This window comes from Stegastes partitus, unplaced genomic scaffold (genome assembly GCF_000690725.1).
Source record: "Stegastes partitus isolate 25-593 unplaced genomic scaffold, Stegastes_partitus-1.0.2 Scaffold240, whole genome shotgun sequence".
In the NCBI taxonomy this organism is placed as follows: domain Eukaryota; kingdom Metazoa; phylum Chordata; class Actinopteri; family Pomacentridae; genus Stegastes; species Stegastes partitus.
Window position 1 is genome coordinate 11,552 of NW_007577971.1, and position 19,764 is coordinate 31,315.

A 19,764-nucleotide genomic window follows, 5' to 3' on the forward strand; every position below is an offset into this window, starting at 1 on the left:
GGGAGATTCTGTTGTCATAATGATTTAAAAAGAGTAAACACAGTTGTTTGACAATAAATGGCTTCATCCAACCGCTAACCATGAGTGGAAGAAAAGTTTTTCTCTTATTCATATTCTCTGAAAAATGGCCAAAAAAACCACAAATTCTGCGCCAGGGTATGTAAAGTTATGAGCACAACTGTATAGCCTCTGTCCATGGGTCGCCGTCTTATCTGGTTGAGTTACCGGGGCGTCCTCCTCCACCCTCTTTTAATCTTAGTCTTGAGTACCTGGGTGGTAACTGGGAGTGCATGTGAACCACTTTGCATCTGCTCCAGTTCCTGCAGAAGTTCATCTGCAGTTTTAACAGTCTCACCTGCGTTGTCCTCTGCCTCGGCCCTCAGGTCTCTGTATCTAGAGCTGGCGGCTGAGCACTGCCATTTTTCCTCATTTCCTGTTCAGTGCCAAGCTTCAGTCAAGTGTTTGTCCTCCAGGTTTTGACAAAGTGTCTTCAAGGCTGAAGGGGAAAGCTCCTTCACAACGGTCACTTCGTTGCTCATGGAGTTAACTATGAAATGCCTTTTTCACTTTTTCACTTTTTCAGGGCCACTTTCTTCTTTTTCTTGCTGCATGCTTTTCTTTATAGCACAATTTTATCTTTCTATTCTCCAGTTGCATACTTTCACTGAATTGAATGCTATGTCTAGCATACTGTACTAAAAATTTGTCTCTGATGAAGTACTGTGCTTTTCCTTTGTGGGAGTTCTGACACTGAACCAGTGACAGCCTGTACACTATGATGCACAACACAACATCAAATGTTATTACAGTATTTATTGTTATGCACAACATTTATAAAAGGATGCAGTACATCACAGTTCAGTGTGTTGGAGCTTTACTTGTAGCTGAGGTGCTGAAAATACACCTTGTACTCCATACAGTCTAGCTCAGCCAGCTCTTTGATAACTGGTGCAGCCACAGTCCATGAGCCCAGACAGCAGATGGGCTTAGAGAGGCCTGTGATCTGTGCACCTAGACCTATATATCTGTGAGGTGTTTTTAAAGATGCATGTCTTCCATATGAACCCAGGAGCCACAGACAGTCGAGATTATCTCATGAAATACTGAGAAAAAAAAATACATTGTTGGTTTTGTTTTCTTGTCATGAGATTTGCTACACTAGAAAAAATTGTTACAGTCCCAAAGAAATCAACATGAAAGTGTTTTTGTATAAGTCTTGCACCACACATCCCCTACAGTCAAGAACAATGGTTTACATACACTTATGAAGACCATGTTTGTCATGGCAGTCTGAAGTGTCCACTGACTCCTATATCCTGAACTTTCTACGATCTTTGTTGAAGTGGTGAAATTCTCCTGATGGTAATATCTTTATCTGTAGCTGTGAACAAAGCTGACCTCACATTACATCTCTGTGCTTGCCACTGTGTGGTCTTCATACATGTGTGTTTTCTGTCCGCATGTGTGAGAATGTGTCGACAGTCATGCATGACTGTATGTCTGCGTTTGTGTTGTCTGTTTTTATGTGTGTGTTCTGTCTGGCCAGTGAAGGCCTCAGGCAGACTGACATATCTGTGTTAAATTCCTCAGTCCCCGAGACCAAAACATGTCAAGCTCAGTTTCCACTGAGCAAAACTACAGTTTCCCAATTGAATGTCGCCAAACATCCCAAAATACTTTACAGGATGATTTACAGCTTTACAGAACAGACGTCAGACCTGTAATTGGCACAATGTTGGGAGAAACATGTTTATTCTGTGCTGAACAGAAAACGTTTAGCAATATAATCCGAATACAAATGTAAATACACGACTGAAGTACACTAACAGAATATCAGCAAAAATATTACAGTTTTAAGAAAGAAATGGCAAATATACTGACTCATTCATAGCCGCAGTTTGTGCCTCCCATAAGTCATCATCATCAACACATTCAAGCTACAGATCTAACTCCTTTTTCAAAAAAAACAACACATTTGTTGTTATTTGGAAAGCATTCCCAGAAAAGAATAGATTTTTTCAATTGTTTGGATCACAAAAAAATATACCTGTTGAAAAGTGTTTTAGAGTGCCTGTTTGTCAAGTTGGGACTGTTTTTAATTTCCCGAGCATGACAGGTGTCTAAAATGATCTTTTACCAATCTTCCTACAATACTTGAATAGATGTGTAGCGTTGACTTGAATGTGATGATAATACATAAGGGGCACAAACTGGGACAACCTCTTCACTGTTTTTTACTTTTAAAGGTGTGGATTTTAAAGGTGACAAAATATCCATTAAAACCAAGATCATCTGTCAGGTAATGTGCAGACATGTATTGCATTCACCACGTAGAATCGTGTAATTGGACAGGGAGTGGAACAGAGATTTAGTGTGGGCTGCAATAAGAGCACTGCTTTAAGGCGAAATGGAGATAAATGGAGTCTGCCGAATTAGCTGTTAACAGTTTCTTTTTGCTGTGCAGCGTAGGATGTACTGCACATATCACAGGATACTTTGATAGTGAATGCATCTTGAAAACCTGATGATGCTCAGGTAAGTTCTTACGTGTTTCAGTTATGGCCCATTTAACCTATCGTACATTGTCTTGTCATTATGAGATAGTTTTATCATGCTTGTGAGATCAGGACTGTATGATAAGACTGTTTATCATAAGCTTGTGAAAGAGAGAGTCATTAAATTAAAGTTTCTAAATTTCTTGATCTCTTTTTGATGCAGTGAGCTTACATACATTAAAGTGACAGTGAAAATAATGAAAACACATCTCGTTTCTTTAGTCTGAGTTTGTACATTAGGTTGCTGTTTGACTTGCTGTCATGCTGCTCCTATGATTAAAACTGCAGATCAGCTGTTCTCTTGACCAATGGAAGAAGCACTGCTCTGTACTAACACTAGATATCTTTGGTCTACTTGAACTTAACTATATTATGTACAGAATTCACGCAGAAAAGAAGAAGTTCAACAGATTAAGTCACCTACAAAGAAGCCAAAAGCACTCAGTGGTTTCACCCCCCAACTCTTCCTTCTTTAAACCTAGAAACTTGCAATAAGATTCTTCATCCTGCACATAAACCTCTTCATCTGTACAGTCAGACATCTGTTCATTTTTTACATTTATTTTAAAGAATCAGCATTATAATATCAATTCCCTGGTCTGACCATGTTTTATTTTTTGACATACTTTTGTTTTTTTGCACAGAAATCTCACCTTGGTAAACCCCCTCCTGCCACAGTTAAAGCCTGATGGTGTGTACAGGTTATGGAGAATTCAACAAATGACGTCATTGCAAAAGTCAGAATGCATATTTTGGGTCCACAATCGACACTATTTGTACATTTTCAAGTCTAACTGAAATTGAATTCCATGATTTTTGTGCTGTAGCATGGCCTGGGTCTCTATTAATCCCATTTCCTGTGGACTGCTCAGAGAAAAAAAACAACACAAAACAAAGTATCATGCAAAAAAAAAAGCAACAAAAGTGAGATTTATAGTTGAACACAAATATCAATTTTTCTGTGAGTGCTATGCAAATGAAGTTATGCTTGAGCTGGTCCATGAGCTGTAGAGGTGTTCATTAAATGAAGTGACACATTTCTAAGAGCCCTGAGACCACTGCCATCAAGTCAGCTGTAATTCACAATAGTTCCTTGTTAAAAGTATCTTAAAAGACCACAAAATCCACAGACACTGAGATAATCGACATCTCAGTTTTCAATAATAAGCTGCTGAGCTGTTAACTTTACACGTTGTGTCGGCTGGTTTTGTGCTGAACTGAATGCAACAGCTTCGACTAGGACAGAGTGAATGAGCTCCTGACGGGAGGACAGATTGATTTTGAGGTCAACATCAATTTGTGTTCACTTCAGTACAAACTAACGTGACTTTGGATCACAATGTCTCACCAACTGATGTACATTTGGAGCTGCGTGAGTAGTGTTCCCATCACTTCACCAAAATGAAAGAAATGCACAAAATCACTGAACAAAGTCGTTCATATTTTCCATCTTAAGTTTATGTTGAGTCGTCACCAAACCTAGCGGTCTGCTGCAGACTCAGAGCCTAGTAGCTGATGGTTCAGTGACAGCATTTAACAATGAATGAATGAAAATTTGTAGCAAGCTGAGTTTATTTCAGTGAGCTCGTAGCATTTAGTTGATTTGGTTGTAGTACTTAAGTAAATCTTGCACGGTCCAGCTCGACTGTGGTGAACTTGACACATGAAGTTGCAGCTGTTTGACAGCAAGCAGAAGAAGCTATGGCAGCCTGGTAGCTCATTCAGGTAGTCTGTAGGGTGGTTTCGACTGAACTGTGTGACCACGCTGGTTAGGCAATAAGCAAGCTAGTATATTGTCTGCATAGTACTTCAGCTCACAAAGCCACTGTCATGATACCTTTGATGAAGATGTTGGATTGAGTGCCTCTGTCTGCTGTGACTGGACGTTTTCCATAACAGTACACGTTAAACATTTAAAACTCATTTGATAATTTTTTTAAATGTTTTTTTAATTAATAAAGGAGGTGACTTCTTTGATTTCAGTTAGACTAAATTGCTCCTTACAAGGTAAACTGGCTAAACAAACCCTGGCTAATCCTGGTGAAGTTTGAACCCCCACCCACTTCTTAACCCTCCCCACTAAAACTCATATGGAGAGACAAACAGGGTGACCTTGGTGAGGTAGCGGCCCAGCAGAGTGTTGCGTTCCAGCTCGCTCATCTCCACTTCGGCCTCCAGATTAGCTGGACCCTTGATAGGTGTCACCAGGAGGAGGGTGCCGGTCTGCCGGCCCGAGCGCTGCACGCTAAAGTGACCCCGCCCATGACCACCCGCCAGGCCAAATCGCAGCGTGTCACCCAGAACACGAGCCGCAGACACCCGGAAAAGGACGCGAGGTGCAGACATGTTGGACACCACAGACAGGAAATGGAAGGAGATGGAGCTTGGTGCTTGAATGCAGGCCATGTCTCCCATCATGCACGGGTTCCTCTCACAGCGCCTGAAGAAACACCAACAGGGTTACTTTAGGATTCAGTTCACTCACTTCCGATTGAGGCTTTGTTAACAGAACTCCAGTATTTCTAATAAGTAAACTTTTATAATATTGTCTGTGATTTCTGCTAGTCTGACTTATGTGATGTAGACTTCAGGTACAAGCCTGCCTTTTCTTTCACACATTTCATGTGGCTTTCTCCTCCCTTCCCACTGTCTTTGTGTTAAGGTTTTCTAAATCTCCTTTTCTACAGGAATCTATATGATAAAAATTTGAATGTTTGGATCAGGGGCTGCCATGTGGTTTGATGGCTAGCGCCGTTGCCTCATAGCTAGAAGGTCGCCATTTCACGTCCCAGTGAGGACACCTGGGATCTTTCTGCGTGGATTCTCTATGTTCTCCCCGTGCAGCGTGGGTTCTCTCCAGGTTCTCCGGCTTCCTCCCACAGTCCAGAGACATGCTGAGGTTAATTGGTGATTCTAAATTGAGTGTGTTTGGTTGTCTGTCTCTAAGTGTAGCCCTGTGATAGACTGGTTACCTGTCCAGGTGAACCTGCCAACCAAGCACACTCACATTCACACCTACGGACAGTTTAGAATCACTAATTAACCTCAACATTCAACATGTTTTTGGACTGTGGGAGGAAGCTGGAGAACCCGGAGAGAACCCACGCTGCACCGGGAGAACATGGAGACTCCACGCAGAAAGATCCCGGGTATATCTTCTAGCTGTGAAGGGACATTGTTTACTCCCTATCTCCTATAGACTGTTTTAGCTTTAGTTAAGGATGGCCTGTTTCACTTTCACTGAGAGCTGCTTTGATGAAAGGAGAAATAGCTTTTAAGACAATTGTCCAATTACTTTTGGTCCTTTGAAAAAGAGGGGGCTCCATATTAAAGAGCTGGGATTCCTAAACTCTTCCTCCAATTCATATGTGAAAACCTTAAATTTAAAGCTGAGTCTGCACTTTAAGTCCTGATTCATTATATGACTATAACTTTAACATGTTTTGGTAAACAGCGAAAATAACAAAAAAAATTGTGTTAGTGTCCAAATATACACAGATCTCGGTGTATGCTGTCTGAGGGATCTACAAAACTAGATAACAAAGTATTGTGTTCCACTTCATATATCAACTGAAGATCAATGAAACTGTGAGTGGGAACATAAAGACAAGAGTGGTGACATGAATAGAGTACGCATTGTTAGAGAGCATAAATTATTTCCTTGTGTCAAGAATGTTTCTCTCTCCATGTCACCTCCTGAGCTTCGCAGTGATGCTAACCATGGGAGTCTGATGTTTGTATCATTCTTTTCACTTCTTGTGAGAGGTTTGTTATTTTTGATGAGTCATGTTGCACTCAGAGACATGTCCAATCCAATGTGGTTAGCTGCAACCCACTAATGCCGCCCACCATATAAAACTGCACTTGATGGTTATCTCATGGATTGTAGTCTCTAGCAAAACAACATAATGGGTCTGAGGTCAGCCTTAGGTCAAAAACCTCCTTTACATGTCCAAACAAGTTGTGGTTGTGGTCCAGATAGCTGGAATGTGTTCATGTATTCTTCCTCCTCCTCATGCACCTCCTGTCTTCTGTCTAATTGAAGAGATTTGGATTGAATAACTGTAGTTCTCCAGAGACATATCTTTTAATGTAGTCCTCTTGTCTCATCATGTTATTTATTTTCCTGGCCCATTGGCTGAAAAACATCCCAAAGCACTACATTCCCACACCATGTTTCACCAGGGAATGGTTTTCTAGAATATGAATGCCTCCCCTTTCTCGTATATGGCTTTATAGACTTTCCCCCCATTGTGTGCAGCTCTTAGTCAGTGATGATAAATGGTCTGTACTTACGTAGTGCCTTTCTACCTAAGTGGTACTCAAAGTGTTCTACAATACATTTGCAGTACATTCACACGTACATTCATGCACCAATGGCAACAGAGCTATATTATATGTGCAGTCGTGACTCGATAATCCGACACTAAATGTAAAACCTTCTTTTATGTCAGATAGCACGGCTGTTGGATTGTCAAGACGCAGGTCCTCTTCTGTGCATGCACACTGCACACTTTTGGGTCGTATGAAGTTCACACAGGAGATCACATACAAGTTGCATTTATTGGAAATGTGAACGAACTCGCAAAAAAATCGGATTTCCAAAAAAAACCTGAATTGAGCATTAAGTCCTGCAGTCTGAACATAGCCAATATATTTGTTAAATCAGATAATACGCCGTTATCCTTATTTGTGACATAAAATGTCATGTCAGAGTCAGAATCCGAATGTCAAGTCACGACTGTACATATATATATATATATATATTCAATATAATTCATTATGTAAATTTGTCATTTTAGTATTTAATTTGTATTTGAGTTTGTTTAAATGTCCTTTACTGTGTTGATAAATAAAGAAATGAATAATATAAATAAATGAATAATATTTTGCTATATTTGTTGTTAATTAGGCCCGAATATCTGGGGCCCAATGACTGCTATTCAGACCAGCCCCAGATGTTACGTAAAATTAGTTAAATAGCCCACACATATCGATATCGGTATCGGTTGATATTGGAATCGGAGATTGAGAGTTGGACAATATTGGCATATCGGGTACTGGCAAAATATTAGACCTGCCTAGTTAGAAAGCTATAACATGTTAGAAATGACCAGGACCATTTAGAATGCTACAGAAACTGCATTTCCTCAAATATTTATTTCAATTTCAATGGATATTATTAATTTTGGACAATATTTGTGATCAATTACTAACACAATGTCTTGCCATATTTTGTTATATGACATTTCCATCTAAAGAAAAACTAGTAGTCAAATAAAAATTGACGAGCAATCAATTTCCAGCTCCCAACTCACTTCATTTTTCACATTGCTGCCACTTGTTGCGGCCCTAAATGTTGAAGTGCCTTTACATTGGTTAGGAAACCTTTAAACTTATAAACCTTCCAAATATTATTTCGACCTGAGGTCACAGTAAATCTTCTCTAGCAGATTAAACATATTACAAAACCCTGAACCTAACACTGCTTTTGGCAGAGATCCCCTCCTCCCTGCATTACTGTAGCATACAATTATGATTCAGCAGCAGGAATAAATCAAAACTCAGCAGTTTGTCTGAGGCCAAACCTCAATCTGACTCTCAGCCCAGTTTCTGTTGGATGAGGGATGCTAAATGATGGGTGGAAAAGGGAAGTGGTTGACAGGAGATTCAACTCATTGTTTTCAAATCTCTCTCCTATCATTGACATTTTATCTCAGTCATTTTCTTCAGCCCTGTTTGCATTCTTTCTCTTTTCTCCACTTACTTAGTTTGCTGTTTCCATTGTGCTCTGGATTTCATTGTAGTTTATTTTAAGGCAGTTAGTCTATCAGCTGATGGTTAGTTATGCCGCTAACAGTGTTTTCAGGCTCAATAGATGACTTTAGAGTCAATCTTTTGTATCTGTCCATAGCTGTCGACTCTCCTTAAGATTAATCGTAGTGATTATCTGATTTTCTGATCTTGCACAAATGTCAGACATAAATCTGAATTGGTCCTACACTTAAAGCACTGGTTAGCAGTGTCTCTTCACAGCAAGAAGGTTCTAGGTTTGAACCTGTTGGTCAACCGAATCCTTTCTCAGTGGAATGTGCACGCTGTGCTGCCTCTGTACCTGCATGTCAGTTAACTGGTGATTCTAAATTCAGGAGAGGGTGAGGGTGAGTCTTTCTCTCAATGCGATGAACTAAAAACCTGGGCATACCCCTTGTCTCTCTATGTCAGCTGGGAAAGGCTCCAGGGATGAAAAATAAAACCAATGCAGAATTGAAAAAATTGCAGTTCCTGGAATGTCCACTTTAGGCTAGCTCTGAAGGTGAGTGTATCCTCATAGAGCTGCAACTTTACTGCAGAAATAAACAAGTTTAGAGCCTGAAGGTTTGTCCATCCTTATGTACAGTCAAAGGTTTTTTGTTGTTGTTTGCACTGATTGTGTTGAAATAGTTTTTTGGGGCCATTGAACATTACATGAAAGATGCCTGTCAACAAATGGACTCCAAAATGACGCCAGTTCATTTGTATTGATGAAAACTCCTCACTGCATCCACAAGCTAGAACATTTGCTAGATTCTATGCTTTCTTAGATAAAAGGGTCCACACTTCTATCATGCCTTTAAACCTTAGCGAGATTCAACAAAATGCTTTTACAATGTGTTTTTCATTGACCCATTCACACAGACACTCACACATCGACCATGGCAGAGCTACAGTGGAAGGCGCCATACAAACTTGGGCTTCAGTGTCTTGCCCAAGGACACTTAGACACTTGGGAGGATGGATCCGCCAATTTTATAACTAGTGAACAACCTGCCCTTACAAATGAGGCTGGCCGCCCCACGACTCTAAATTGTGCCACTGATGGCCATGGGCTTTATGTTGCGATGACCTCATAAATAAAATAATCACTTTTCTCACCTCTTAAAAAGTTTTGCAAATATCAAACCCTGATGGATTAAAATTTGTTTGTAATTTGTGTGCAGTTTCACAAGAAGTTCTATTAGCCTGAAATGTCTGTCCAGGTCAGGTTCAATCCTGGATCAAGACTAGTTTAAATGGTTGCAAAAAAAGAGATTTCAGAGAGTTCTTTCAACTTGTCACAGAATGACTGACACCCTACAGATCTGTGTACAACAATGACACAAATGTGATATAGAAGGTCAGAAAGAAATGCTTCGAGAAAAACTGTGATTAGAGAGATGGAAATTTGAGGAGACAGGATATTAAGCTGGGAGATATATACTCTTACATTGGTGACGTCTTGATGTATGTGGCATTTTTCACCTGAGGACACTCCACTGCCACACACTGAAAACCTCCGAAAGTGTTCACACACACCTGGTCTGCTGTGCAGTTATGCATCTGGTTTTCACACTCGTTGATGTCTGAACATGAAAATCAGATGTGAGAGTTTCAGCTATGAGTTCACACATCTGTAGACATTCCTTACTTGACAGGACAACCTCTGACCTGTGCAGCTGCGGCCACCTTGGGCCAGGTCGTAGCCGTCTGGACAGAAGCAGTGAAAGCTTCCAGGTGTGTTTACACACTGATGAACGCAGAGCCGACCGGGCTGACTCAGAGGGAACAGATGACACTCATCGATATCTGAAACACAGAGCTGCAACAATTAGTTGATTCATCTTTAATTCAATCAGATTAAAGTGACCAAAACAGATTGGAGAAACTGTGGGAGTTATGGAGGCAGGTCTGGCAGGTATTGGAAGATGTGCAACATTTTTATCACAGCAATGCATGCCTTAAATTTGTCAAACATAAGATCCTACATATTTGAAATACTGTCCCACAATGTGGTTGTTGCTTCAAATAAAGTTTTGGACAAACTACAGTTAGTCCAGAATACAGATGCATAACTCGCTCTGAACTGTGACTGAAGAGCAAACGTCATCAGAAGGCACACAGACTTAGGTTGGCCATATGCGAAACACAGGACAGTTATTTCTCTGCTCTGCTTTACATCAAATATTAAGTTGTCTAAAATCCTAAATGTTCTGTACCATCAAATCTAACATAGCAGTAATGGTCACAACTTTAACTCACAACTCTTCCCACCCCGAACACGCTTCACCTGTTGCCCTCTGGCAGGTGCGACAGGTCCTCTGAGCCCGTATAAACAGTCTCAGAGACAGTTTGTTTCCCAGAGCTGTCACCATAGTAAACAGTCACAAACAGAAGACATAACCACAGCTGATCCCCATAAATACACTAAAATATGTATGCAATAAACCTTACCAATGTGACATAGCTGGGCAATAATGTTCATCAGTGTGGAAAAAAACACAAAAAAACCAAAAATGTATCTCCTGATATTTATAATTGGAACTTTTGAATATTTATTTCTAAGTATATTTGTAAAATACCTTGTATTATTGTATATTCTCTTTTTGTACATTTTGTCTTACAATACACCAACCGGAGCAGTGCTCCTAATATCACTGTATAAAATACAGCGACAATAAGGGCATTCTATTCTATTCTATTCTATTCAGTAGTAGCAGACTTATTGGTAGTATAAGTTGGTTAAAAAAATCTGTTATTGGTAAGAAATATTTATTACCTGTGCAGATGTTGTTGTCACGGCCTGATATGGTGAAACCCACATCACAGGTGCAGCGGGTGGAGCCCAGAAAGTGTGTGCAGTGAGAGGGTCGGACAGAGGAGGAGGAGGGAGAGGATGACGTGGGTGATGAAGAGAGGTAGGGAGAATATGAAGATGCTGAGGAAGAAGAGGAGGAGGAAGAGGAAGAGGAGGAGGAGGAGGAGGAGGAGGAGGATGCTGACAGAGCTGCAGAGGCATGGAAAGAGGAGGAGGAGGAGGAAGACGAGGAGGGAGCAACAGGAGAGAAGGAGTTGGTGGTGATGTTGAGGCCTGAAGGTATGAAAAGGAGAAGTGAAAAATGCTGAACCAGTATCAGGATTGTTCTTGAATTGTACCTGAATGTGTGACTCACGTCTACACATGGGCTGCTGGCCGCTCCACTTCCCAGACTCCAGACACACTCGGGTGCGAGGGCCAATCAGCTCGTAGCCGGGTTTGCACAGGAAGTGGACCTCATGTCCGATACCGAACACCCTGCCCAGTCTGCGACCATGAGTGGGGGGTTCTGGTTTGGGGCAGGAGGCTGTGAGCAGACAGAGGAAGGTTCATTTATAATCTGAGATGATGTCCTCAACCTGCGGGACTTTCTGTTTATTTATTCATTTGAAGTCGTTATCTGATGGCTGCAGTTTTGTTCTATACATTCATCGGATTATAATTTTCTGTTGTGCCTTTAAATCTGTCTCATCTACTTACAGTTGAACACTGCTCTATTTTCTGTATCCACAGAATCTAAATATCGTGTCAACCAGCACTTCAGATGTCCAGATTGTTATCTGTTCAGCAGGCCAAAGTCCTCATGGAGGTGTCTGTCATTCTGCAGCAGGACAACGAGCTACAGCCAGAGTTACACAAAACTATCTTCATCCACAAGAAGAACAGGAGTTCAGTACCAGACGATGTGGCCCCAACATCTCAAAATCATGCAGCCAGTCTGGGTGTTAAGAAAATTCTTCAGTGGAGTCCTAACTGCTCTGAATCACCACTCACAGTCATCTCTCAAGTCAAAGCAAAGTTTTATTGTACATGTAGAGTACAGAGTCTGAACAAGTGCCTGACTAAAAGCATGAAGCATTGGTTCTTACTTACAGACAGTGAACAGAAAACAGAACACAACCTCCTCCAATTGTTTAGAATAGGCACAGTTCTCATGGTTTTGGACTACCCGCTAAGGACATCTTGTCCTTATCTCACACTCACAAGGTTCAATAGAGGTAATGAACATTTACAGCATTAACTCATAGACTTTTCACAAAGATCATTGGATCATAACACAGAATTATTCTAACACTGGGTTACATGAAGAGCCAGACCTAGACTAAAACATGTTCACAGTACTGTATGTCAGGATGCAAGCTCCACCGTGGAACTACAGTTTGCAGCTTTCAAAGATTAGGTCTACAGCTTTGAAATGTATGAAGGATGCACTGTAAAGCTCTTCACATGATCAGTGGAAGTATCTCTGTAACACTGCCACCAAAGATGTTCTCTATAATTTATACTTTGAGTGCTCCGGCACATATTCAGTTTCCACTTGTTTGCGGTGACTTTTCAATGTGCCACCAATAAGATAACAGCCGTCCACAGCACAGTCTGAGACTGACAGTTAACACCACCCTAAAATCACACCACAGTCTTGGCACTAAGCCTGAAAGCTGCACAGCTGTCACTGCCTTTTTAGGTTTAAACAGAAATACGTGGATATTTTGCCTCTTCTGGACTTTATGAATTTTGTGTTGTTTTGCACGATTACATTCATTTTAGTGGCACAAACCTACCACACACTACCTCACTAGTACCTCACTAGTCAAACACGTCTAAAGACATGTCAACGCAAGATTTTTAATTTTTTTTCAAACTATATTTGTTTTATGTGATATCATAAGAACATACACTTTAAACCTTACAACAATCCCTGTATCACCAGGAATGTTAGGATTAAATTTGTATAGTTTTACAGGAATAATATATGTTCGAAACAACCATTTGTACTGTAACAGTCTGAACCTGGTGTTAATAGTTTGGGTTTGGGCCAGAAGACAGGTCTCCCCCCAGACCTCTACAGATATTTCTGTTCGGAGGTTGCTTTTCCATGCAGACAGATGAGATAGAGAGTTGTCTTTAGAGCTTGCCAACAATGCATCAGAAAACTTTGCTAGAAGACCTTTGTTATGAAGATGGTTCATTGTGATACTTTCAATAATGGAAAGCAATGGTTCTGATGTAGACTTAATTTGTGTATTTATATAATTTCTTATTTGCAGGTTTTAAAAAATGTTTCCTAAGCAGATTATATTTATCGACTAATTGTTCAAAAGACATCAAAGTGCCCTCACTGTACAGGTCTTCTATTGTACTAATCCCTTTTCTCTCCAACATCTAAATCCTGTGTCTGTCTACCTGGTTTGAAATCATGATTCCCCCAGATAGGTGAAAAGCTTGATAGCTTGAGAGATTTGTTTAAAAAAAGAGTACGTTTTTAAAAGCGGTTTGACGTTAAGCTCAGTGCCAAAAAATGCGTCACAGCCCATAAAAGAGAAATGACTGCAACTGGAGGAGGACAAATGAATACCCAGTGTTCACCCAGTGGATAAACCTGATCACAGATGAGATGTGTTATAATAACTATTCTAAGTCCAGCAAAAACATTTCCACACTCTGTAACACTCACCAATAAGCCAGCTGTCTTCAGCAGCTCATGCTTGGAGACACACCCACAGAGCTGTTCTGCTAAATGAATGAGTTGTGTGTTCCTCCAGGCCACCGGGCAACAACGTTTGATAGCCACAAATGTGCATCGCAAATTATTTGTACGTTGACTATAAAAAACCCTTGTCTATTTACATAATTAAATTCATTTAGTGATGGTGCTTTGAATGCGATGTGGGTGCAGTCTATGGCTCCACTTATGTTTGGGAATCCAGCGATGGCGTTAAGTCCCTGTTTGATTTGGGCTCATTGGTGATGACTGTAAGGGAACTGGATGTAGGCTGGGGACAGGGGAGTTATGGCATCCAACACTGCTGGTATGATCCTGCTCAGTGGTGGCTGGAAACGCTGCATATCTCCAACCTCACGCTGGAATGTGCCGGTGGTCAAAATCCCTGAATGCTTTCTATTTGTAGTTTCACTATTCTACCACTAGATTATGTGTGTACGCATGGTCAGAGGTGTGCTTATGTTTACGCACATTCCTAAGTATAAGTACAAGTTGATAAATTCCATACTTTGCATAGGAATGTTCATAAACACTCTCTACATACACATCTGTGTGTACGCACTGATGATAAATGAGGCCCCTGGCCTGGAGCTGGGTTTTCACTCCATTGAAGAGTCCTTGGTGCTACCGGGTCTCAGCCATCAGGTCCGGGAAGAGGCTTACGCATTGGTTTCCATATTTTTCATTCTGCTGGCTGCCCTCAGTGTCTTTTCTTGATCCTTGTAGTTCGGAAACTTCATGAGGACTGTCCTGGGCTCGGGGGGCTGGTTCAGGTTAACTTGACCTATCCTCTGTGCCCACTCGATGACTGGAGCTGCAGTAAACGTGTCGCACAGAGCTTTTGGAAGCTAGTCCTCCAGAAAACTGCAGAGATCGGAGCTGTCGGCCTTTTCAGGGAGACGGACTTGTCTCAAATTTGAGCACCTATTTCTATCTTCTTCGTCTTGGACTTTATCCTTCAATATCTCCACCATGTGTTCTAGTTTAACCTTTTCTAGGAGGGCAAACACATCTTCCTCAGTCTCCTGGATTCTCCCCGATTGTGACACCAAGTCTCCCTTAATATCGTTAACAGCTTCCAGCATGTCAGTAAATTTTTTTCACAAAATCTTCTTTTAGCAGCTGAATTGCCCTGAGTTTATCGTTGTTGGTAGGAGTGGCCGTGGTGTCCCTCTTATCCAGAGCAGTAGTCAGGTCAGCAGCGCAACAGTTAGCATCATTAGCCGCAGTGTTAGCCATGTTGGTTTGCGCCATTGCTTTAAATGATATTTGGCCAAGTTTCTAGTTTTTAGACGGCATAGTCGTTTCAGTTTTTCCCAAAGTTTCTAATGCGAAATAATATTGATTTCTGCCGTCTTTAAGAAAGTTCTTGCAGGAATCTTGATGAGCCAGGTTCATGCGTCTTCTCACAAGCACGCCACAACCAGAAGTCAGTGTCAGATATTTCATTTTAAATCAAACAATGAATTAAATACAGATCGTCTGACACTATTTCTTTTTGCACAAATTCTAGCAGACACTTGTATCCAGTAATTGAGCAAAAAATACATCGTCAGACAGATGTAAACACACAAAGCACAGATTGTTTAGTTGGAGCTCAGGAAGTTTCTTTTTAGGACAATAGCACCAGTGTTAGTTCAAGGATGGTACAAATCTTGACAACAGCCTCATCAAATTGTGATCTTTCACCTGTTACTGCAGGAGCACAAACTGATGAGTAGGTCAGAAATGTTGTCACCAGCTTTTCCTCCTTATTGTTCACTGCACTTGCACCTTCTCCTGCTAACGGGCCCTATGGCAGGACAAAGTGTCATCGCTCACCGTTTTTGCCGCTTTTAAAGATGACCATGGTGCTGTTGTGCAGAGCACTTATCTTCTTTTTGAGGGAGCGCAGGCCCTGCTGGTAAGATGCCTCGTGTACTGCTAACATCTTCTCCACCTGTCGCAGCGAGTTCAGGAGATCATGAGTGGACGGGCAGTCCTGTGGGAGGGAGGAGGAGAGGTTAGAGGACACTGCTGCTGCTGGAGAGCATGACAGCAGGGCAAAAACACAACTGTGACTTGCAACATGAAATCATCTCATTTCGTGTTAAGTTTGGGACTTTTAGCATCTAAAAAAATGAAATTACTTGCATAGCATGAGGCCGAACTGTTGAGCTTGCTGTGAAGCAGGATACTGGTATTGCTGGTCATTTGTGAGTACAGTGGGTAGTACTCATAAATGAGTTCTGTGCAGAAAGCCCCAGGTATTGTGAGAAAAGTTTTGGCCCAGACCAGCCAAACAGGCAGCTTTAAAAGAAGCTAAAGAGCTCATCTGGGATGATATATCTGTGGCTTCAGCTTTTCACGCAACTCCTTTCAATGCAATATACGACTGTCATCCACTGACAATATAAAAATAGTCATTAGTGCAACTTTAAAAACAAATCACAATTTAAGCCCAAAGTTTTCAAAAAGTCCGAACAGTAACACTACACTCAGAGCCTTGTGTATTATCCCTGACATGCAGAGTACTACACCAGACAACTGACTTAGTCCTTAGTCTGTCTGCTGTGTGCTTCAGGTGTGAGGTCTCTACATAGGGGTGAGGTTTTCAGAGCTGCAGTAACGTCTGGGTGAAAACTGGACCAGAGCCTGCCGCTGACCTCAAACTGACGGCTGCAACACAACACAATGCTGCTGCCCACAATGAACCTCTGGCTGTAGGTTTTCCGTGTTTGGAGGCATTTCAGTAGCAAAAGAGAAAAATACTGATGGCAATATTGTGTTACGAAACCATGTAAAGCTGGAAAGACTAAGAAGATCCAAACAGACCCAATACTCCTTAAAAAATTCATTTCATTTATCTATTCATTATCCATCCATACACCGCTTTATCCTCACCACGGTCGTGGGGGGCTGGAGTCTGTCCCAGCTGACTCAAGGGGAAGGCAGGTTCACCTGGACAGGTAACCAGTCTATCACAGGGCTGCACTTAGAGACAGACAACCAAGCACACTCACATTCACACCTACAGAAAATTTAGAATCACCAATTAACCTCAACATGTTTCTGGACTGTGTGGGAGGAAGCTGGAGAACCCAGAGAGAAACCACGCTGCACGGGGAAAACAAGGAGACTCCCTATTTCATCTCATTTCATTTATTTAGGCTTGAACTGCAAATTTGAAGAAACTTTATTTACTTTTCTTTATTGCATTGTTAAGTGGAGAGGGAGACAGGACAGTTAGGGAGAAGAGTGGGGAAGGACGTGCAGCCAACAGCCGTGGTTTGGACTCAAACCCCGGCTGCTGCATACGTGGGTCGCCTGCTCAACCTGCTCTTGTTTGTTGACAGTGTTTTTTTCCATAATTCATGAAAACAAATTCCTAGAATTTTTCAGAATACTACTACTACTGGTTAGATAAAAGTCAAATAAAAAATGTGTCTTTTGTGAATCTCTTAAAAATATACAGTTCTTAGCTTCATTTAGCTTTTATTTTACTCAGGAAAGCCCTGTTGGGATTAACCATCTCTTTTCCAGTAACTTCTGGCCAAGACAGACATCAGTCATTAATTATGGGCTAAAAACTAAAATTATGTTACAAGATCAGAATAAAACTTTCAGGAAAGAAATTTAACTTTACTGAAAATTACTGTGAAAGTACAAATGAAATAGCTATTAAGAATTATTTTAAAGATCAGCTCTGATGCAACCTCATGACCAAGGAAGATAAAAACTGTTGTTTTAGATTTTTCTGCATCCCTTTGTAATTATTTTTAGGATATTGCCAAATATTATTAATCTATGTCCATCTTAATGGATCTTAATCTCCTAATTTGTACCTAAGTCACTTGTCTGATTAAATAACTGAAATTAATGAAGTGAAATTGACCAAATATGTTTTTCCCCATGCTTTACCATCCATTGAACCCATAAAAGAAGAAACAGTGTGCTTGTCCCCACAGTTTATTGTCTCAGTGTGGACGTCATTTATGAGAAATTCAATCCCAATCCAAATATGAACTTTTAATTTCGCAGATTAATTTTTTTAATTTAAATTTTAATTAATTTATTTTTTTTTTTAGAAAAATCCAAAAAAGTCAACATTGTACTTTCTTCCGGCTACAGTACTTACCTGAGCAGAAGAAAATGAGATCTGATGTAGACCCATCATCAACACAACAACCCCAACAGTCTTCATCCTGGACAAAAACTTTGTCCTCGTAAACCAGCTCCTGATGAACTCTCAGTAGATCAGCTCTGTGTCTTCAGCTCCTCCACTGCTTCTCCAGAACTAAATCATCTCCTCTACTGCTGCTTCTTTTCGAGGGCACTTGCCAAATTTCTACTTCACTCACTCACAACACTTCTCCACCTCCACCCACCTCCCTGTCAGACATTTTGAAGGCGGGAGCCAGAGGAGGAGGATGTGGGGGGGAGAGCAGCACCCACATCTGGGACATGCCTTCTCTTATTTTTTTGATCTATCAGCACCCCCAGAAATAGACCCTCAAATTATAAGGAGTAGTCAGCTGGCAGCAGTGTCTTTTAATCATCACCCGCACAACAAAGCAGCTACATTTTGGTGACTATTTCAAATTCAGCTCAGGAATGTGACGACTACTGCAATTACAGCGACTATACAGTCCCATTTTTTCTTTTTTTTGAAACCCCAAACCTGCTGTCTTGCAGGATAATGCTGTGTGGCTCCTAAATGACAAGCCAGCTGTATCTGAAGTAGTGGCTGATAGCCCTGTCTGGATTATTCCCTGCCAGAAAAAAAAGGATCCTGAAAGAAATGTTAGAAGACCTTAAAAGCACCCTGCAGCTGCTACAAGTCTAAACTTTAACTCAAATAAACCCAAAGTCACATAAAAAGTATGATAATAGCAGAGTATGAACGCATGCTATAATCTCCTATAGGAAGGCTACAGCAACACATGCATAGTTGAAAACCCAATCAGAAAAATAACACATCTGCTGGAAGCATAAAGTTCAATTGAAAGTACTTTAAAAGATGACATACAACCTCCATCAAACAAGACCTTGAATGTAATTGAAGAGTCCTTGAATTTGATGTGCAGTGACTCTAGATGCCTGATTATCTTTCAAGGGCCACAGACATGCAATAGAAGTCTTATAGGAATCTGACAAAATATAGACTCTTCTTGCAAGTCCTTTAAATGTTGTGCTTTCAGTGACTGCAAACACAAAGAACCAGAGAATGTTTTTCTCCAAAGACTGTTCAACCTTAAAGTACACTGTCTTTGTGAAAGATTACAGAAGATTTTAACAAAGTCTTCTCCTCACCAAAAATCAAAGAAAGTGACTTTAATTTAACTTTATTTCATTTAATGTTTATTAGTATTGGAAAGATAGCATGAATCGGTGCCACACAACCCCACATTTCTATCCTCAGTTAGTGTTTTTTTAAAAAAAACCCATACAACTCAACAATAAATACTTTAATTAAATTCTTTTCAGTTATAATTATATAGCTCCGATTCATAACATGTCATCTCAAGGCTCTTTATATAATAAGACCTTGGAAAATTATGCAGAAAAAACCAACAAGTCCTAAGTTTTCTTTGGCCTCCCTTTGAGCAGCACTTGATAAAAGTATGTTATAAAATGATAAGCACCAGATTATTCATGACAGATACATCTTTAAAGACAAAACTGTTGTAGTTTGACATCAAAATCCTCCCATTCATGCTCCATGGTTAGCTGTGGGAAGCATTTCCTCATTCCGATACCTTGATGAATGAAAGCTGACTGTCCAAATGAAGATTCTCAGTATACCTATTGATTCAGAAGCCCTGAACCACCAGCTCACTGAGCACCTGTTGACCTGATATTTAGGAATTTACTGTATGAGGTGTGTCAGAAAA

The 19,764-nt window shown here is 40.7% G+C and overlaps 1 protein-coding gene across 1 annotated transcript; it reads right to left on the reverse strand.

The window, feature by feature from the left end:
- Positions 1–1,735: 1,735 nt before the first annotated feature.
- LOC103357209 (fibulin-7-like) lies at positions 1,736–18,173 on the reverse strand. The gene is made up of 8 exons (XM_008281651.1): positions 18,009–18,173; positions 15,713–15,872; positions 11,525–11,695; positions 11,357–11,442; positions 11,131–11,251; positions 10,023–10,160; positions 9,802–9,937; positions 1,736–4,995 (listed from the first exon to the last, which is right to left on the reverse strand). The coding sequence occupies exons 1-8, from the start codon at positions 18,072–18,074 to the stop codon at positions 4,635–4,637; spliced, it is 1,239 nt and encodes a 412-aa protein (XP_008279873.1). The 5' UTR covers positions 18,075–18,173; the 3' UTR covers positions 1,736–4,634.
- Between the last annotated feature and the right edge of the window lie 1,591 nt (positions 18,174–19,764).

Coding starts and splice junctions, on each gene's coding strand:
- LOC103357209 (XM_008281651.1), bottom strand. CDS start 18,074: ATGAAGACTGTTGGGGTTGTTGTGTTGATGATGGGTCTACATCAGATC. Junction 15,873..18,008: donor TCTCATTTTCTTCTGCTCAG/GTAAGTACTGTA, acceptor TCCCTCCCACAG/GACTGCCCGTCCACTCATGA. Junction 11,252..11,356: donor CTTTCCATGCCTCTGCAGCT/CTGTCAGCATCC, acceptor TCATCACCCACG/TCATCCTCTCCCTCCTCCTC.